Source organism: Cherax quadricarinatus, chromosome 66, assembly GCF_038502225.1.
Source record: "Cherax quadricarinatus isolate ZL_2023a chromosome 66, ASM3850222v1, whole genome shotgun sequence".
Classification (NCBI taxonomy): Eukaryota; Metazoa; Arthropoda; class Malacostraca; order Decapoda; family Parastacidae; genus Cherax; species Cherax quadricarinatus.
This window is the reverse complement of record NC_091357.1, coordinates 17,319,239-17,341,423: the sequence shown is the minus strand read 5'-3', so window position 1 is coordinate 17,341,423 and position 22,185 is coordinate 17,319,239. Positions and strand designations below refer to the sequence as shown.

The window sequence follows — 22,185 nt, the reverse complement described above, 5'->3', positions numbered from 1 at the left end:
CCGCATTTTATTGACTATAAAGCTTATTTTCAATCTTTTACTAATATTATTCATTGAAATATAAAAATTCACCCTAGAATTGTATTTAGGAACTGAACGACAATTAGGGGCAAAATATATATATATATATATATATATATATATATATATATATATATATATATATATATATATATATATATATATATATATATATATATATATATATATATATATATATATATATATATATATATAATTTTTGATAACGGAAGCTCGTTTGTAAATGTGTAATTTTAAGCACATCATTTTCTTTAGTGTCGAGGACCAGATTCAGAATCTTATGATTACTGGGATTCTCTGATATTTTTTACCAGACGACAAATCAGACAATCATTTAGCCTAATTTAACCCGCGGTAATAGTTGCACATGAACAGTATACAACACCGTCAAGGTGAAGAATTAGATACATGTGCAACGTCTGGGTATCTTTATATGTAGAGGTTTCGTCTTTTGTATATAGTTCTACAGTCTTTTCCCTTATTGTCTTGAAGTTGTATTGATAAAGACACTGGGTAGCGAAACCTCTGTAAATATAGATACGCAGATGTTGCACGTGTCTAATACTTCACCAAGGTAATAGTCCTGAGTCACCACAGTCAATAGATAGTCCTGTGATATTATTAATTTTAGGAATTAAAGTATCCTAAGCTGGTGGAGTACAGGTGACATGCAGCTATAATGACCCTCGTGTAGTCAATAGGCTTCAACAGTAGTAGTAGTAGTAGTAGTAGTAGTAGTAGTAGTAGTAGTAGTAGTAGTAGTAGTAGTAGTAGTAGTAGTAGTCAGTGTAGGCTGTAGTAGGCTGTCACAGTGACAACTTTCATTCCTCAGGCACAGTACTCCCCAGCACATTACTGTAACATTACTGAGTAAACTCTATTAACCAACCAACCGTTCTCCTCCGAGATGTTACACAGCTAACAAGCTTTCCAAATATCATAAATTCTACCCTTGTTAGACAGCGGAGTAAGAACACATAGTTTGTCAGGTTTAGAGCTTAGGAAGTGTGAGTTATTAAGACTGCAATCCTCCTAGCTATTAACATGGAGGGTAGGTTAAACCATAAGATATGAATTAAATCCTAATGTACTATATTACCAGAGAAAGACACACCTTTCAGTGTATATACACTGAGGTGAACCTCTCAGTGTATGTACAGTGAGGTACATCCCTCAGTGTATGTACACTGAGGTGAACCTCTCAGTGTATGTACAGTGAGGTACATCCCTAGTGTATGTACACTGAGGTACACATAATCCACAACTAACAAAGCAGGCCAAGTGTCTATCGACCAGTTCCTCTAACAACCACATACAGGCGAAGACACATGGGAACTTTTATGTAAATATGTTTTTTTTTCTAATTAGCTTAAATCATCCGTAATTAGTGTTATTACGATTTCGTGAGTCATCACTCCAATTGGTAAATTTATTTGAGTAGAGTCTTAGGTATTAAACTGATATTTACACTGAGAGATGTGTGTTAGGAAGTACTTCTTCAGCCACAGGATTGTTAGGAAGTGGAGTGACCAAGATGAAGAAGATGTATAAGCAGGTAAGTATATAATAAATATATATGAGAGTAGACGAGGCAGGTCCCAGAAGGCAGGAAACATGTGAAGACTGTCGTACGAGGTTAAGAGGCGGGGCCAGGAGCTGAAACTCAACCCTGCAACTCCACATAGGTAAATGTACACACACACACACACACACACACACACACACACACACACACACACACACACACACACACACACACACACATATACACACACACACACACACACACACACACAATAGGCCAAATGTCTCACCGACAAGTGCCTTTCACAAAATGACACATATTACGTAAATTTAAGTTGCTGAGATAGTTTTGGTGAAAATTTAAATTTACGTAATATGTGTTAGTCACCATTTTGTCAAAGGCACTGGTCTGTTAAACACTTGATCTATTGTGTGGTTAGCATGGGCCTGTGTGTGTGTGTATGTGTGTGTGTACTCACCTATTTGTACTCACCTGTTTGTGGTTGCAGGGGTCGAGACATAGCTCCTGACCCCGCCTCTTCACTGATCGCTACTAGGTCCTCTCTCTCCCTGCTCCATAAAATACCTCGTCTTAAAACTATGTATGTGTGTACATTCACCTATTTGGAGTTGCAAGGATTGAGTTTCAGCTCCTGGCCCCGCCTCTTAACCTCGTACGACAGGCTTCACATGTTTCCTGCCTTCTGGGACCTGCCTCGTCTACCTTTATGTATTATATACTTTCCTGTTTATACATCTGCTGAAACAGTTTTGGTGAAAATCTAACATCTGGATACGATCGTTAATTTACGTTTATGAATTTATCAATACGTATTAACTGTTAGTAGAGCTGTTAAGTCCTGGCTATGGTAATAAAATATTTACATATTTAATCAGTGAGATAATTGGATGATTATAGCGTCAGTGAAGCTATAAGACAGCTTACCGCAAAGGAATTTTCAGCTCTTCAAGCACATTCGTCAGACATCGGGGATCATCTGCAACACGACATCAGTGTAACGAAGGAAAGTTTTAGACCAATGAGACAACAAGAAACACGGATGTGAAAGAACTTGCACAAACGTCTTCGACACCCAGTGAGAGAGATGAATCCACATGACGTCAGTAACCCTACAAGAACATCTAGGATGGATCCCACCCGGTGCAGCTAGTGGCATTAATCAATACTGCGAACGCAAGGTAAGACACTTATTACTCATTATAAAAAGTGAATTAATGTTTAATTCAATGGAGAAGTTGTTCTCCTATTCCTTTAGACTTGCTAAGCTAAATGAATGTCAGCAAATATTCACTCTTCAAGGGACTCCATAGATGATGGCGAAAAGTTCTTGGACCAAGGAATTTGAGCTACCTTCTCCTTCCCCGGATTAAGCCTTGTTGTATAACCCTTTGTGGGTTTAGTGCTTCACTATGAAGATAATTTCAGGTTAGTTAATAATACAAGGGTAACCCAGAACTGTTCCCTTCTTGTAACTTAGCAAATTCTGTTGATCAATATATAATAATCGCGCAAAAATCAAATTAAAATTAAAAAGAAGAGGATAAATACTGAAAATCAGAGCAGACACATTCATCACCTTCAAAACTACCATTAGAAAACATCTTATCTCCCTGATACACCCCGTCAACTAACTACACGAATACCACCTGGTGGTTCACACTTACACTCGCTCACTCATTTGACCATAAACAGAAATATTAATCTCAATCTTAAAATAATGAATCCTGTGATACTCCAATACTGAAACTATGTACTGTGCCAAAACAAAAGCATTCACATTGCTAAACTCACAAACTAGTATTTAGTCACTTAGACATAATACCAACTTACCTCATAATTTGTAATATTTTACAATTAAGAATAAAACTAAGTATGCCCGAAATGCCTAGCCATGCTAAGGGTTCTAGTGGTACACTCTGTAATCACAATTTTACTACATGTAAACCAAACAATAACCAAATTTCTGTAAACTCAGCATTGTAATCCTTATAGAAAATAAACTTTGAATTGAATTGAATTGAATTGAATTTGAATTGAATTGAATTGAATTGAATTGAATTGAATTGAATTGAAGAAATATGGAGTAATGAGTAGAAACATGATCACAATCAGCTTAGACTAGAAAATTATATAAGAGACAATTGTTTACCTGTGTAAGATTTTTTATGAATATAATATCCGTAGGACACGAAAAAGTGTTTCTTTAATTTAAGAATGTTGAGAGCCTAAAAAATAACTTCTTTTGAGATATTTAATTTTTAAAAAGGATAAACTGGTAAGTCAGCGGAAAGTCTCGGTCAAACCATGAATATATACACCATTAGGTGTGTCTTGCAGTGTATATATACTAAGAACTAACTTTGATAATTCTTTATTATTATTATTACTATAATCGAAACTAATCGCTAAAGATCTTGTGTATAAGAACCGACTCAACAAGACGGCACCCGTGATGGCATCTGCTGCCTTGGATAATAGAGAAAAACAAGTTTCTCAACAAGCTTTGATTATGACATCGTTTCGCTCTATGTAAACACCTATTAAGACACAGACTTGACACATCTCTACACAGAGCGAAACGCTGTCCCAATAAAAGCTCGCGACTTTCCTTTGTTAGAAAAGGGAAAGGTAGTTTTATGAGAGGGAAAGCTTGTGCCATGGCTCGGGTCACCATCGTGATAGAAAACGAGCATTGTATCAGTAAGTACAATACTTCTCTGGCGTTCTACAAATCTCTTTTATTTTAATAAGGAAAAGACACAGGGAGGAACAAGCTTTTAATGATCATCTTGACAAAGCTTTACACACAGCCAAATTTTATTAATAATGACAGGATCCCAGTGGAAATAAGCCACTAACCTTTTTTGGATTATCCTAGGTAATTTACACTATAATTGTATTTGTGTGCCTGTGTCTAAATAAATTTACTCTCCATCTTTATCTTTTATTTATTTATATTAACGGTACACATTATTATTATTATTATTATTATTATTATTATTATTATTATTATTATTATTATTACATTTTCATTAGGCTGGACTTGGGTTCTGGAAAACCTTATTGAACTAAGTTGGAGTAACTTGAAAGGCTTTAATGCATTATGGAAGCGTCCTATTTGACAATGTTTTGAACGAGCGAAATGTAGTCGATTTATTCTAACGTTTTGCATGAGATGGGGTGTATTTATTCCAGTTTGTTGGTACTCGCACACCATTCCACTTATAATGGGATTAAGTTAGTGATTTTTCATTGATTAGTTTCATTTTTTAGGTAAGTGATTCAGCCACTATTAATAACAGTGATGTTTAGAAAGTAACTCTCGCTCTATCTATCTATCTATCTATATCTTTGTCTCTGTTTCCTACATTTCTTAGCCCCCCTCTACCTGTTTTCTTTGCCCCCTCCCCTTTTTTATCCTTTTTATTTCTTTGTCTCCCCCCGCTCTTCCCTCTGCTTGCTGTCTTTGTCTCTCTCTCTCCCCATTATTCTCCCCTCTCCTCCCTGTCTTTGTCTCTCTCTCTCCCCTCACTCACTCCCCCTTGAGGCCATCTCTTACCTCCCCTCGCCCACCTTGTGACTGGGGTGAGGGGGAAAGTAATCGTTGCTTTCTCCGTCCCCTTTCCCTTCCCTCTGCATCTTTATTGTTCATATAATGTCCGCCCTCTATTTTCTCACCTCTCTCTCTCTCTCTCTTTCTCCCTCTATTTTCTCACTTCTCTCTCTCTCTCTCTCTCTCTCTCTCTCTCTCTCTCTCTCTCTCTCTCTCATTCTCTCTCTCATTCTCTCTCTCTCTCTCTCTCTCTCTCTCTCTCTCTCTCTCTCTCTCTCTCTCTCTCTCTCTCTCTCTCTCTCTCTCTCTCTCTCTCTCTCTCTCTCTCTCTCTCTCTCTCTCTCTCTCACTCTATATTATCCAATGCTGATTATTATTTTGATCCTTATTTTCTATGCGGGTGGGAAGGATTGATGGGTAACTTAAGAAAACCCGTTTCCTTGCAGCCGCTGTCGCATCCTTTGCTTACATTTCAACGCGGAGATCTGCGACTCAAGGTGACCGTGGTATTCTCGATTTCCCCTCTTCCCCAATTCACTTTCCTCTTCCCTCACCCTCTCCCCTTCTTCTCGGACCCTCTCCCTCTCCCCTTTTTTGTCTCCCCTCCTCCCATATTCCCCTTTTTCTCTCCTGTGATGGAATAGAGCGATGAATGTCAGAGGTAAAGCCTTGTGTAACTTTTGCCAATATAAATAAATGCGTATCTTGGGCTCTAGCGTCATATACGGCTAATTATTATAATTTTTAATAATTATTATAATAAATATAATGATAATAAATTATTATTATTATTATTATTCCCTGGAGTACCTTACAGCACGTACTTCATTATTCTCCCTTCCCTCCTCCAAAGTCTACTGTTGTTACAGTGGAAAAGGTATACACAGTTTGCAAAGAGGAATTTTACTGGAACGTTTCGACAGTGTAACAAGTTTCACTCAATATACAGGGATGGACAACAGGCATATTTATACAAGCGTAGTCAATGAGGTCACGGCGTGGGTGCAATGAGAGACAGCGGCATTGCGGGAGGACTACCGCTCCTGTCAGTGATCTGTTTATGCAAATGAAGTTGGTCTAAGATTTGGTCAAGCTGAAAGCTCCTTGATTCCAACAGAGTCAGATTATTACAGTTCAGTGCCCTCGTATCTGCAACTCCAGAACATTTTCATGATGTTAAGCTACATGATAGACTAATGTGTTGAGCTAAAGCTCTTGGCTCTCTTCAAGGTATTATTATTATTATTATTATCATCATCATCATCATTACACTCTTGGGCGAACGTTAAACTTATAGAGGTCATACAGCAGATGGAGGAATGAGAGGCAGTCAGGTTCAATCCAAGGAAATGAAAGATAGGTTCGGTTCCTTGGATGATGAACCTCTCATTGGAATTAACTCTTCTCGTTCATAGTCTTATTTTATCATACACGCATATACGTATACATTCGCACACGTAACTGATATACATATGAATGTATTTGTCCAAGTATGCATCCGTTCACCCACATATGCGCACATACATATGTTGACATACATACACAAAAGCATGCATACATAAACATGCATATTCAGATACATACATTACATACATTTTTTTATAATTTGCTGTATTAGGGTCTTATGATCGTCCTTCAGTAGGGCGTGCTAATGGGATACGGGCATACCTTTCTCGTATTGCACAGTGACCGAAATAAATCTAACATTTCCTTATGTTGTTTCGACAGGTTATAAAATCAATGAAGAGGGAGAGAGAGAAAGAGGAGGGAGGGGGAAATGGAAAAGTGGAGGGAAGAGGAAAGAAGGAAGAACAGAGATGAAAGAGGGGGAGGGTTTGGGAAGGGAAGAGAGAGAGAGATTTTCTTCAATATATATGTGCAGCAAATTACATATATAAGTACAAAATCCTCGATTGAATCATAATTGCTTCACAACCCAAGTTCAACATCTTGGAAACCTGGTAACACGACTGCCCTTGTTCTGCCGCGATTTCTTCCTGCACCTTAGTTCCTGAACCTTACTTACATATTGTATATTGCTAGCCTTGGCTTTCAATGTGCTGTTATATACAAATCGATTAGTCCAGTTATACAGTATTCCTCTCATCGTCGTTTAATTTTCCACACGTGGGTTCATTTGTGACACACTCAGATGAGTCATAAGGATGTTAGGAAGTATTTCTTCAGCCTTAGAGTTGTCAGGAAGTGGAACAATCTGGAGAGTGAAGCAGTAGAGACAGCATCTATGCATAGCTTTAAGAAGAGGTACGATAAAGCTCTTGGAGCAGGGAGAGAGTAGACCTAATTGTGACCAGCAAAAAGACGGGGCTATGAGCTGTGAATTGACCCCTACAACCACATATAGGTAAGCACATATAGGTAAGATAAAGCTCCTGGAGCAGAGAAAGAGTGGACCCAATAGCGACCAGGGAAGAGGCGGGGCCAGGAGCTGTGAATTGACCCATGCAACCACATATGAGTACAAACACATATTTATGTATATATATATGTATATATATATATATATATATATATATATATATATATATATATATATATATATATATATAGATATATATAATATATATATATCTACATATATATATATACATATATAAATATATATATATATATGGCAGTTTGGAGGGATATGTTGTGTATCTTTATACGTATATGCTTCTAAACTGTTGTATTCTGAGCACCTCTGCAAAAGCAGTGATAATGTGTGAGTGTGGTGAAAGTGTTGAATGATGATGAAAGTATTTTCTTTTTGGGGATTTTCTTTCTTTTTTGGGTCACCCTGCCTCGGTGGGAGACGACCAACTTGTTGAAAAAAAAAATATATGTATGTATATATGTGTGTGTGTAGGAAAAGAAAAACACTCAATCAGCTTCTAATAATACAATAAAATATTTTACAAAAAAAAGAACCTTTGTATGAGGGAGCATGAGTGAGCACAGCTGATCGACCACAACAAGAGAAGCACAGGATACAGAAGCTCGAGTACATCAATTGCAGTCTGTTGCTGTGGACCTCTGGCAGTCGAAAGACCTACAACGCCAAGACGAAGAACTCTTGAGGTCAAGAGGAGAAAAAGATAAAATAAGAGAGTGAAGCATTATCATCATGTACTACGAGAAGGATACAGCCACTGGCCGGCTCTCCTCTTCTTCTCTCAAGACTCCCACTGTAAGTAATTTGCCGTCAAACTTGTCTATATTTTGGAGCATGTGGCCAAGAATAAGTTGCTTCTCTCTGCTTTCCACACAAATTGTGTTGCTAGGAAGCGCTAAACCCGTAGTGGTCATACAGCACTGAAATGGGAGGTATAATTAAGTATTGAGGTACACGTCCACATAAGTACAATTATCATACAGAGTAATAATGTGTAAATTACCTAGGATAACCCCCCAAGATGTCAAATCCCTGATATCATTGAGTATTCCAGGAGACAGGTTTGGTGACAGTAATAATAATAAATATTGATTGATAGCAATGATATAAAAGTATGCAACTGCTACTTGGGGGATTTCGGCCAGTAATTATAGTTTGAATTGCTCAATACTAAATTGGCTTTATGATTGATAGTATTTTGTTGTGCATTATTAAAAGATGTAACCTAACGAAACCTGATGTAACTTAACCTTACTCTACCATTGGTAGTTTACCTGGAGAGGGTTTCGGGGGTCAACGCCCCTGTGGCTTGGTTCATTCATTAGAGGTTCGCTGGTACTTATGTGGCTTGGTCTGAGGCCAGGTCTCATGGTGGATCAGGGTCTGATCAACCAGGCTGTTACTGCTGGCCGCATGCAGCTGATGTACGAACCACAGCCCGGTTGATCAGGTACTGACTTTAGGTGCCTATCCAGCGCCTTCTTAAAGATAGCCAGGGGTCTATTGGTAATACCCCTTAAGTATGCTGGGAGGCAGTTGAACAGTCTTGGGTCCCGGATACTTATTGTGTTGCCTCTCAGTGTACTTGTGGCGCCCCTGCTTTTCATCGGGGATATGTTGCATTTCCTGCCAAGTCTTTTGTTTTCATAGGGAGTGATTTTTCGCGTGCAGGTTTGGTACCAATTCCTCCAGGACCTTCCAAGTGTATATTGTCATATATCTCTTGCCTGCATTCCAGAATCTTCAACCGTTCCCAGTAATTTAGGTGCCTTATCGTACTTATCTACCAGAAAAAATTTACACAAATACTTATTCTGTGGTTTACATAGATTGTATATAGTTATTGTAAAATATAAATTAATGCTTAAGTTCTGTGGAGTAGTAATCATAAACCTTAACCAACAATAGGTAAATAAAGCAAGTGTGATACTTACACTGTATTACATACTAAATAAAGATTTAGGCTAGGCTAGGTCAGGTTAGTGCTTACTGATAATTTTATTAAATTTATATTAGGAAGAAATCTTCACCAGAATATATTGGAGTGTCACCTACCTGAATGATGATCTGGGAACAGTGGTGAGATAACTGTCATAGAGGTGTCCTGTAGCTCAATTGCTAGTGCACTCAGCTCACACACTGAGGTCCATGGGTCGATCACCGGTACAGATGTAAACATAAGAACGAGTTTCCTTAGGGCATCTGCTGTCCATGTTCACCTGTCAGTAAAATAGGTACTTTTGTGTTAGTCGACTGGTGTGGGTTGCATCCTGGGGACAAAATTGACCTAATTTGCCTGAAGTGTTCTGCATAACAAGGGGCTTTCTGTATAGTAGTTTGTCATTGATTTCAGCTAAACTTGTATGCTTTATACATGTACTTATAGAAATAAACATTATTATTCAAAGGGGTGTATAATTTGGTTTGTTTAATACTTGATGTTTTAACATTAACTATGTTGATAATATAACAATTGTACAAGTTCATAATTGCGTGTTTATAGTTGGCTTTAAGATTCATGGTATTCTTACAATATATAAATACAGTCAGTAGCTTAGTGAGCAAATGCCTCTTTTCCGTATTAAGGATTGGTTCATTCCTTAAACAGATTTCATAAAGAGTGACAATGTGTGTGTAATTATTTTGAACAAAAGTACTGATTAACTGGTCCATCAAAAAAATTATAAATTAATTTAATTCAGTTTTGTTCGTTAGTGTGCAATATTGCAAAATCTATCCGTTTCTGTAAAATACACTTTCCTTGAATGAGGTTTTTTTTCTACATTTACCATAATTACAATTGAGTTAGTGTATTACTATAATTTTTTCTTCTGTAAAATACACTTTCCTTGAATGAGGTTTTTTTTCTACATTTACCATAATTACAATTGAGTTAGTGTATTACTATAATTTTTTCTTCTGTTTTGTAATATAGTGGAACCTCAGTTTTCGTGATTAATTCATTCCAGAAAGTCTGATGAAATCTGAAGCAATATTTCCCATAAGAAATAATGTAAATCCGATTAATCCGGTCCAGACGTCCATAAATATTAACAAAAAATACATTTTATAGAGAATAACTATAGTTTTTACATACAGAAAACAATGAGAAATAAATATAAATGACTAAGAAAATGGATAAATGAACATTTAACACCACTTTTACCTTTATTGAAGACTCTTGTTGGCATATGGAAGATGGTGAGGAGGGGAGAGGGAGGAAAGATTATTGTTTGGAAGGGGAATCCTTCTCCATAAGGACTTAAGGTATCGAGGCCCTATCTGGGGTTACTTCCCTTCTTTGTCTTTTACTGGCACTGGGAGCAGCTTGAGAGTCGCTGGACCCGTCGCACAAAAAATCTGTCCAGAGAGGTCTGTTTCTGGCATCTCTCTAAGATTTGCTTAAAATGGGACAGGGCATTGCCATTGAACATATTGCAGATACGGCTTGCAACAGCTTTGTTAGGGTGATATTTCTCCACAAAACTTTGCAACTCATTCCACTTTGCACACATGTCCTTAATCACTGAAGAAGGCACATTCTCCCCTCTCTCTCCCTCCTCCTCTGAGGCAATTTCCTCTTGAATTCTATTATTTCTCGCCTTCTTTATCAAAGGGCTCGCACTTGGAACTTTCTTTGGCCCCATGGTGGCTTATTTAGCAGTCGCACTCAATGAACAAGCACAAAAAGCAATGGATTATTACTGTTTCGGATGAATGTGCGGGGTGATGCTTGCTCAAGGATAAACAAAGCCAGACTGAGTCAGAACGTGTGGGATGCAGGCAGACACATTTGGTACGGCGGACCACTGTCAACTTAAGGAAAACAACGGATGAACGAAAACTGGAACAAAATTTTGACAAAAAAAAGTCGTCGAAAACCGAATTCAGCAAAAATTAGGGCAAACGAAAACTGAGTTTCCACTGTAATTAGGTATTCTCAAAGGGGTACCTTTGAGAGGTTGCCTGAATTTATTTCTTGTCTTTTTTTCCACCCTCCAACTTTTCAATTTTATTTTGCTCATAACTTGAACACCTCATGCAGTTGACTTCAAATTTTCAATGTATGTGCGCAGTAATGAGGACCAAAACCCTGGAGCAATTGACACGTTCACTTGCCTTATGATCAAAATTGTTGAGCCCATCCCATTCTCCTAGAATGACTTGGATAACTTGGGAAATTCTCAGTTGCATACCTTCAGACATTCAAAAAAGGTACTGAAGAATTTGATGGGAAGGGAGAGAGAAATTCAGATGTGTATGTGCAGATTTGACAATTTTGTATGTGATATAGTATGAAATTTGTTTTCCTGTTTAATCACGGTAAATAATTTTCAGTGTACCACTTCTGAATAGCTTCAAAATTTAATGGCTGATGCGTCTTAGGGCCAGGATAATACCTATTAAGTTTCGTTTGTGTGCAGGCAAATTTATTAGTGTACTAGTAAAATAAAATAAACTTGGAATCGGAATCCGTTCCATAACCAAAAAATTATTTGTCGGGTGTGGTTTCCTGAAAGTAAGGCTTACACTGTCATTGGGTGGAATAAATCCATATTTACCAGTTTTATTGAATAAATAATGATATTCATTTTATTCAATATACAATACTTCTGCTTGACTTCAGAATATTTGATGTGTTCTGTAAAAGTGATGATAACCCATAAGTTACGTGTGAGTAGGTGTAACTTTGACATTTTACTGAAATAGTTTACCTTGGAATTGTCATAATCAGGTAAATTACTTAAGAATGCCTTTTCTGAGTGGCTTCAAACTTTTACAGTTGGTAACATCTTTTAAAATGGCTTGTCACTGAGCTGTGTACATTTCAATTTGCTAATTTTATTAAATAGGCTCCCATGTCATATCTAGAGAATGCTTCTTCTGATTGGTTTCAGACACAAAATGTTGGTGTATCTTAATAGGAAGTATTTTTTTTATTAATTTTGGGTTTTGTGAGTGCCAGTTTGCCAAAAATTTCTAATTTTATTAAATTTGATTTTTTAAAAATATCAGTTTTTTCTTACAGTATTGTAGAGAATCTTAAATAGAATGTAAAAAAAAGGTAAACTGAAAAATAATTTTTTTTTTTTTTAATTTAACAAGAGGAGACTCCAATTTTTTTTTTTCTGAACATTCTCATCTGCTTTCTTGCAAATTTTTGTCCATGATTTGAACGCTTTATTTGATGGGCTTCAAATTTTAAGCACTTGTGTAATGTACCTTGGGCAAGATTCACAGGACTATTTGCATGTGTGTTACACTTTCGGAACACTCGCAGTGTGTTGCTACACTGTTGTGTATGATGGTTACATTATAGGAACACTTGCAGTGTGTTGATACACTGTTGTGTATGATAGTTACATTGTGGGAACATTCGTGGTGCCTTATGCATAATGCTGCATAGGCCATTTCCCAAGTTTTGTTTTCATGTGATAGGTGAAGACAGGTCTCTCTTGATCTGCTTCAAAATTTCAACATTTGTGTATCCTACTTATGAAAAGGTTGGTTATCCTAGGGTTATCCTAGGTTCTCTACACATATGCTGCTATGTATGATAATTCTATGTAACTGTATTTGTGTATACCTGAATAAACTTACTTACTTACTTATCTTTAACATCTGTGTTCCCTCAAGACTTTTGTGAAAAATTTGCATGTTATGTACACTAAGCTTACATAAAACTTATTGTACTTAAAAGCTTTTCAGTCTTCCTTAGAGGAACGTTTGGATTGATTTGGCCTGTGCAAGTCCCAGTTATCATTTTTGGAAGAAATTGGAAAAATTGAAATTTGTAATGCTTTTCATGTGATAATTTCTGAATGTTACACCTGATAAGTTTAAACATCTTCATGCTGATAACTTGATGAAGCAACATTTGAGCGGCTTCAAGCTTATTGTGCTTATGTACTTTAGGATATAAGTTTGTTTGATCACTTTGAAAGGTTTAAATTAGATTTAGGTTATTTTTATTTGAAGAAATTTGAATATTAGTTTCCAAATAATTTACAGATGTCAGTTAAAAATAGGAGAGGAGAGTTATTAAATGGAGAGTTAGAGGTATTGGGAAGATGGAAGGAATATTTTGAGGAATTGTTAAATGTTGATGAAGATAGGGAAGCTGTGATTTCGTGTATAGGGCAAGGAGGAATAACATCTTGTAGGAGTGAGGAAGAGCCAGTTGTGAGTGTGGGGGAAGTTCGTGAGGCAGTAGGTAAAATGAAAGGGGGTAAGGCAGCCGGGATTGATGGGATAAAGATAGAAATGTTAAAAGCAGGTGGGGATATAGTTTTGGAGTGGTTGGTGCAATTGTTTAATAAATGTATGGAAGAGGGTAAGGTACCTAGGGATTGGCAGAGAGCATGCATAGTTCCTTTGTATAAAGGCAAAGGGGATAAAAGAGAGTGCAAAAATTATAGGGGGATAAGTCTGTTGAGTGTACCTGGTAAAGTGTATGGTAGAGTTATAATTGAAAGAATTAAGAGTAAGACGGAGAATAGGATAGCAGATGAACAAGGAGGCTTTAGGAAAGGTAGGGGGTGTGTGGACCAGGTGTTTACAGTGAAACATATAAGTGAACAGTATTTAGATAAGGCTAAAGAGGTCTTTGTGGCATTTATGGATTTGGAAAAGGCGTATGACAGGGTGGATAGGGGGGCAATGTGGCAGATGTTGCAAGTGTATGGTGTAGGAGGTAGGTTACTGAAAGCAGTGAAGAGTTTTTACGAGGATAGTGAGGCTCAAGTTAGAGTATGTAGGAAAGAGGGAAATTTTTTCCCAGTAAAAGTAGGACTTAGACAAGGATGTGTGATGTCACCGTGGTTGTTTAATATATTTATAGATGGGGTTGTAAGAGAAGTAAATGCGAGGGTCTTGGCAAGAGGCGTGGAGTTAAAAGATAAAGAATCACACACAAAGTGGGAGTTGTCACAGCTGCTCTTTGCTGATGACACTGTGCTCTTGGGAGATTCTGAAGAGAAGTTGCAGAGATTGGTGGATGAATTTGGTAGGGTGTGCAAAAGAAGAAAATTAAAGGTGAATACAGGAAAGAGTAAGGTTATGAGGATAACAAAAAGATTAGGTGATGAAAGATTGAATATCAGATTGGAGGGAGAGAGTATGGAGGAGGTGAACGTATTCAGATATTTGGGAGTGGACGTGTCAGCGGATGGGTCTATGAAAGATGAGGTGAATCATAGAATTGATGAGGGAAAAAGAGTGAGTGGTGCACTTAGGAGTCTGTGGAGACAAAGAACTTTGTCCTTGGAGGCAAAGAGGGGAATGTATGAGAGTATAGTTTTACCAACGCTCTTATATGGGTGTGAAGCGTGGGTGATGAATGTTGCAGCGAGGAGAAGGCTGGAGGCAGTGGAGATGTCATGTCTGAGGGCAATGTGTGGTGTGAATATAATGCAGAGAATTCGTAGTTTGGAAGTTAGGAGGAGGTGCGGGATTACCAAAACTGTTGTCCAGAGGGCTGAGGAAGGGTTGTTGAGGTGGTTCGGACATGTAGAGAGAATGGAGCGAAACAGAATGACTTCAAGAGTGTATCAGTCTGTAGTGGAAGGAAGGCGGGGTAGGGGTCGGCCTAGGAAGGGTTGGAGGGAGGGGGTAAAGGAGGTTTTGTGTGCGAGGGGCTTGGACTTCCAGCAGGCATGCTTGAGCGTGTTTGATAGGAGTGAATGGAGACAAATGGTTTTTAATACTTGACGTGCTGTTGGAGTGTGAGCAAAGTAACATTTATGAAGGGATTCAGGGAAACCGGCAGGCCGGACTTGAGTCCTGGAGATGGGAAGTACAGTGCCTGCACTCTGAAGGAGGGGTGTTAATGTTGCAGTTTAAAAACTGTAGTGTAAAGCACCCTTCTGGCAAGACAGTGATGGAGTGAATGATGGTGAAAGTTTTTCTTTTTCGGGCCACCCTGCCTTGGTGGGAATCGGCCGGTGTGATAATAAAAAAAAATAATCTTCAGTGCTGCATTATCTACTTGTGCTGCACTCTTCACTAATCCAATCACATGCATTGAGACACAGGACGGGTTATGGCATAGAGGAATGCCTTCCTAAGATAGTGCAGTGACTGAAATGCATCTACCGGTAGTTTATGTATGCCTTATTAACACATTGTATTCCACCTCTTTGTATAACTACATTACTATATTCTCATTTCATAAGTTCAGTACCAGTTCATTTTTGTACAACAAATAAATATGAAAATGCAATTAGTTGATGAAAAATTTCCTTCATAATGTTACTGTCAAGAAATGGCAACTGCCCTCCTCTCATTCCCCAGGTGCTGTACAACCCCTATTATTTCCCATTGTGCAGGTGCTGTACAACCCCTATTATTTCCCATTGTGCAGGTGCTGTACAACCTCTATGGGTTTAGCTCTTATCCATGAATGTAATAATTCAGAATGTTATTGCTACACATGTAAATATTTTCAAACACATGAGGCTGGAAAGTGCATGAATCTTATTGTAGCCAGCTGGCTGAATGGTTAATGCACTGGCCTGGAGTTTTAGGACTCGTTCACCATGGGTTCAAATCCCACCAGTTCCATGGTTTGAAAAAGAAGTATTTCTCTGCCGGTGAGTCTTTATCATTTTATTGTTCCTGCAGTGATGTCATCAGCAGCTAGAAAGGCCAGTTTCTTGGCATAATTTTAGATGTTTTTTCATATTCATTTTCAGCTGAAGAAATACATTTTAATATTTTTATATTTTAAATTTTTATTTTTTTTTTTATTATCACACTGGCCGATTCCCACCAAGGCAGGGTGGCCCGAAAAAGAAAAACTTTCACCATCATTCACTCCATCACTGTCTTGCCAGAAGGGTGCTTTACACTACAGTTTTTAAACTGCAACATTAACACCCCTCCTTCAGAGTGCAGGCACTGTACTTCCCATCTCCAGGACTCAAGTCCGGCCTGCCGGTTTCCCTGAATCCCTTCATAAATGTTACTTTGCTCACACTCCAACAGCACGTCAAGTATTAAAAACCATTTGTCTCCATTCACTCCTATCAAACACGCTCACACATGCCTGCTGGAAGTCCAAGCCCCTCGCACACAAAACCTCCTTTACCCCCTCCCTCCAACCCTTCCTAGGCCGACCCCTACCCCGCCTTCCTTCCACTACAGACTGATACACTCTTGAAGTCATTCTGTTTCGCTCCATTCTCTCTACATGTCCGAACCACCTCAACAACCCTTCCTCAGCCCTCTGGACAACAGTTTTGGTAATCCCACACCTCCTCCTAACTTCCAAACTACGAATTCTCTGCATTATATTCACACCACACATTGCCCTCAGACACGACATCTCCACTGCCTCCAGCCTTCTCCTCGCTGCAACATTCATCACCCACGCTTCACACCCATATAAGAGCGTTGGTAAAACTATACTCTCATACATTCCCCTCTTTGCCTCCAAGGACAAAGTTCTTTGTCTCCACAGACTCCTAAGTGCACCACTCACTCTTTTTCCCTCATCAATTCTATGATTCACCTCATCTTTCATAGACCCATCCGCTGACACGTCCACTCCCAAATATCTGAATACGTTCACCTCCTCCATACTCTCTCCCTCCAATTATATAAATTATATTTTTATAATTTAAATTATATTTTAAATTTATATTTTATATTTTAAATTAGGTTGGTTATCTTCGTGCAAGTTGCTGTTTTAACACATTTTTGAGTTGGATACATATTTTGCTTTTTGGCACACATTTTGGGTTGGAGCCATTTCCTCTTCAAATTGCTCCACTTGTAGTGCCCTTTTTTTTTTGAACCAGACCACAGTTGCTTGAAACTTGATTGTTCTCTGTGTTTTATACTATTTGTACTTGTAATTGCTTCTCCGAGATTTTTTCCATTAAATTTGTACATAGTACATACAGTATTCCACATTTTAAAGTTCAGTATCCTCTCATATTTTATTATTTAAGTACAGTACTGGTATATGTGAAATGTTTTTGTCTTTTTTTTTCTGAAATTGCTGGAGATACAAAACATTTCTTGTAAATTTGTTGGTGAAATACAACCTTTCATACAGCATATTCTTTTTCTACCTCAGAATATGGGAGCTGTCCCAGAGACTCAAGGTATCCTCTATGCCCCAGGCACTGTATTTCCTAAAGAGCAGCCTCCTCATAGGGGCTTCTATGGTCCTGTTCCTGAAGCTCTAATAGAAAAAATGCGTTTGTTTCAGGTAAGTTTTGTAGAAAAGCATAGGATTAGAAGTCTTAATGATAGTTTTTAAATGTTGTGGAAAGCTGTACAGTGGACCCCCGCTTAACAATCACCTCCCAATGCGACCAATTATGTACACTGTAAGTGTATTTATGTAAGTGCGTTTGTATGTGTATGTTTGGGGGTCTGAAATGGACTAACCTACTTCACAATATTCCTTATGGGAACAAATTCGGTCAGTACTGGCACCTGAACATACTTGTGGAATGAAAAAATATCGTTAACCGGGGATCCACTGTATAGTGTGTATTTTACCCCACAAATCTGATAAGTACTGTATGATAATACTAATGAAGCAAAGACTGAAGGAAATAAGAATATGTATTAAATATTTTTCTTATTTGTTTTATTTAAAAATGTTTTAAAAGGAAAATTCTTTAAGCTGGTGTTTTCCTAGTGGTTGGCTATTAGATTTTGGTAGGGAAATCCCTTTGTTCTCAAAAGTTTTCATTTATTTTTGTATCTACATCTGTTAAACATTATAATAAATTAAAGTGGCATCTTGAAGCACTTAATCTTGGATATGTTGGTGAAATCCCCTTAATTCTGTTTTGTGTAGAATCACAAGATGTAAAAAAGGTTAATTTGATGAAGGTTTTGTGTGTTCTGCTGTTGATACATTTAAAATAATATTTGGCATATTAGCTGCCAAACAGTTGCACAATCTTCCACTTGCAGGTACATTACTATAAAATAGTTGGAAGATGAATTTGAAATCTAATTAAAAACCTACTACCAATCACAATAGTAATTCAGTGACTTGTTCCAGTGTTAACTTAATTATTGCCTAAAATTCTGTGTAATACTGTATGAGCTTTGTTAAAATATTAGTAATTCTCCCATGTGATTATAATTTTTCAAATAGTTTTGATTTTAATATTGACAGATTTCTGAATAAGAATAACTTAAAATGAGAGAACTTCATTAGGCACTGTACTGACAGAGATTGTTCACTGTTGGGATGAAATGCAGTATTCGACGTAGCGATTAGAATTAGGGGCTCACATGTCTTGACTGCACGTTTCAGAGATGCCGTCAAAATTGTTGACTATATATGTATCCATTGAAAGGAAAGCACTGCAAAATTGTGCAAATTCATGGAAAAGCACACTTCTCTGCTGTATTACTGCCACTTGCTAGACTGGCTATTTATACACTGCTCCCTTCAAGGAAAGGGAGGTTGCCTTGATGTCAGTAAAGGTTTCTTGAGCCAAGGAATTAGACCTATGCATCTATGGATCAAACCTGATTATATCTCCATCAGGTTCAGTATGACCTATATTGGTTTAGCAGTTCTCTGCGAATACAGTTATAATGAATAGTTTCGGGCTCTATTTGATGTATCCTTGTATCACATAAGCTTCATGTTTAGTGTCTGTCTACATTCCCTTGTCTTTGATCCCCTTCTTTGAAATAGTCCTCCCTTTTTAAATCTTTCCAGTATTTTCTATGTTGCAAGCATATAGTTTCGTTTGTTTTTGCCAAGTAACTTTTTGTTTTGTTTTATAACTTTTTTTCAGCTGTTCAGTATTTTTGGCATAAGTATATCTCTATATTCTAGCTTGTAATATGATTTTGAGCATTACATGTATTATAGTATGTAATCCAATAAATAGTATCCACAAGATAAATGTATTTGACAAGCAACACATATCTAAGCTGCACCATGACTTTTTAGATGTTCCCTTGTACAGGTATCTATATTTTATTATGTCACTGCATGACAGCTTTCAACAAACCGGCTAAATCCCACCAAGGTAGGGTGGCCCAAAAAGAAAAAGGAAAGTACTGTATGACATACCTTTGAGTAATATTTGAAAGCCTTTCTGGGACATTGTAGAGTAATAACAAAAAATTTTCTTAAAATTAGGTACCATAAACCCTCTGTATGATGAACTTTGGAAATACAGAACAGAATCCGCTTGGTCAGTTGATTTTTAAACAATAGTTAGTCCTTCGGTTATATAATTATCAATTATTGTTACTGTCATGGCAAAACAATCCCTTCTCCATCTGCTCTGCTGTGATTGTCGTTACCAGCCACCCTCCCATCCCCCCTCCCCTCCTCATTAGTCTGTTGTATGGAGCATTTACAGTGTGACAAATTGCAGAGACCTTGCAAGGAAAACAAATGGTGATGCAACCTACCTGAATTTGGCTAAGGTATAATTTGATGAATGTGACCTTGAAAATGGATATTCACGTTTCTAACAAATATATCACATAAATAATAAATAATATATCACATAGTGGTAGTAAACAAAAAGTCCAGTCTCAGCAAAGTACAAAGTTCAGTACTGCAAGGCATGGTCCTGGTGCTTCATGGATTAATTATTGTTTCATGCTTAGTGTCTTTTCAAGGCAGGAGATATAGTGGAACTGGAAAATTTAGAGGCTGTATACTGCCTGAATAAAACCATTAAAACTTCTAAATTCTTGAGAATGCCTCAGAGCACTTGGATTGTTCTCTCTGAAGTGGAGAAGAGAGGGACACTGTACTTGATAATATATACCTGGGAGATACTTGAGAGCCTAGTCTCTAACATGCATACTGCTGTAATTTGCTGAAGTGAAAGATGTGGGAGAAAGTGTGGAGAGCGGGGAAGCTATGGGTATAATTAGAAAGCATTGTGTTAATAGCCATGGCCCAAGATTCTTCTGCATATTACCAGCATAGAACAAGGATAGATGTTTCTAGAACCTGGACACTTTCCTTTCACAAGTGCAAAATTAGCTAGGTTGTGATGACTGTGGGTCTGCAGGCTGCTAGCACAAACAGCTTGGTTGAACAAGTAGTCAACAGGGAAGCTTGACCTAAGGGCAGGCATTGGGGTATAGAAAACCCCATGAATTGGGCATGGGTAAAACACAGGTGAGACATAATAAAGATTAAAAAGATTCATGATTAAATTATATATTGTTAATGAGTACAGGATGAATAGGATGCAACAGTAGACAGAGCTTTAAGTTATAGTTGAAATGAGAGTAGGTTTAAATCTGAAAGGTGTTGTGGAAAAATGAGATTTCTCACTATGGTGATGTCCAGAAGTGATACAAGAGTGGGAGATTCAAGCAGAGAAAGTGTAAGCTGTAGAAATGGACTTTGATTGAAGGGCAGAGGACAGGTGGAGTGAGGGATGACAAGATTAGGTGTGGGGTTGAAAGGGGTGAGGCTGATAGGTGACGGAGGGGACACTCCAATGGTTTGTTCATGTCGGGAGAAAGGATGGAAGGAGATTAAGTAAGATAATCCATAATAATGACATGTAGGGAGAACAATGTAGGGGAGACCAAATGTTAGTTGGTAGGACTGTTTTAGCTAAGACAGTTGCTGTTTCATTGTTGGTAGGTTGTAATGCCTTAGGTTGGATCAGGCAATGTTTAAAATAGTATTTGTAAAAATTTAAACAAAATTAACACCTAGGGTTTATGGCATACTGCTCACATTATGACATTCATGAGGAAGCACTAAACCCATAGGGGTCATGCAGCACCTGGGAGAATGGAAAGCATTCAGACCTGATGCAGGAAATTGGAGCACAGATCCAATTCCTTAGATCAGGAGCTCCTCGCCAGCATCCAGGAACATCCCTTGAGGGGTATACTGCTCATAGAATTTGTAAATAGATGCACAATAAACAGATGTTCAAGTGCTGCCGGGTTAAAATACACAGGGAAGTTTGTACGTGTATTTCTCAAGATCCCAATACTGACACAGTTGTATCATCATGGCTAATATAAATTTATTTTCTCTTTGGCAGTGCCGCAACAGCATCCCTATTCATCTGAAAGGTGGGCCAGTAGACAAGGTTTTGTTTGGGTCAACTCTTGTGCTTTGTGCTGTTGGACTTGCTGGATGTTTCCAATTTTTCTATGGAATGGCCTTTCCAAAGAAAAATTAAGAATTATTTAGTTATGAATTGTACATATATTCAGAAATGAAAACCTTAAAGTTAGCTGATGTGTGTTTCACAATCCTGTTAATCTTTTTATTTATAGTAGACACAAGGACAGGGTTAGTAATTATCAGCAAATGTCAAATAATTATGGGTAATATATAAATAAAGAAATATTTGTTCTGAGTTTCTCTTAAATTCTTTAGTATATGCAGTATTAGAAAATGCATGTCAGACTTTACCTGTGGGGTAAGGACAGGCAGGCAGGTAAGTGTGAGGGTGGGGAGGGGGGAAGGAGAACTCGCCTATGTAGTTGCAAGAATAGTGTCTCAGCTCCTGGTCCCAAAAGTAAGTGTGTGTGTGTGTGTGTGTGTGTGTGTGTGTGTGTGTCTGTGTCTGTGTCTGTGTCTGTGTCTGTGTCTGTGTCTGTCTGTCTGTCTGTCTGTCTGTCTGTCTGTCTGTCTGTCTGTCTGTCTGTCTGTCTCTGTCTCTGTCT

General features: G+C 37.8%; 1 protein-coding gene across 2 annotated transcripts; it reads left to right on the top strand.

The window, feature by feature from the left end:
• The first annotated feature begins 237 nt into the window (after positions 1 to 237).
• LOC128704123 (cytochrome c oxidase subunit 7A2, mitochondrial) lies at positions 238 to 21,749 on the top strand. Of its 2 annotated transcripts, none has more exons than XM_053799170.2 (4): positions 238 to 1,597; positions 2,530 to 2,766; positions 17,618 to 17,752; positions 21,555 to 21,749. In XM_053799170.2, the coding sequence occupies exons 2-4, from the start codon at positions 2,683 to 2,685 to the stop codon at positions 21,693 to 21,695; spliced, it is 360 nt and encodes a 119-aa protein (XP_053655145.1). In that variant the 5' UTR covers positions 238 to 1,597; positions 2,530 to 2,682; the 3' UTR covers positions 21,696 to 21,749. The 2 variants fall into 2 exon arrangements, with proteins under 2 accessions (XP_053655145.1, XP_053655146.1); XM_053799171.2 differs by lacking the exon at positions 238 to 1,597 and adding an exon at positions 8,070 to 8,331 and having other exon boundaries at positions 1,856 to 2,766.
• The last annotated feature ends 436 nt before the right edge of the window (positions 21,750 to 22,185 follow it).

Excerpts from the sequence above, each read along its gene's own strand:
- LOC128704123 (XM_053799170.2), top strand. The coding sequence starts at position 2,683 with ATGACGTCAGTAACCCTACAAGAACATCTAGGATGGATCCCACCCGGT. Across the intron at positions 2,767-17,617 it reads ATCAATACTGCGAACGCAAG|AATATGGGAGCTGTCCCAGA; the intron begins GTAAGACACTTA and ends TTTCTACCTCAG. Across the intron at positions 17,753-21,554 it reads AAAAAATGCGTTTGTTTCAG|TGCCGCAACAGCATCCCTAT; the intron begins GTAAGTTTTGTA and ends TCTCTTTGGCAG.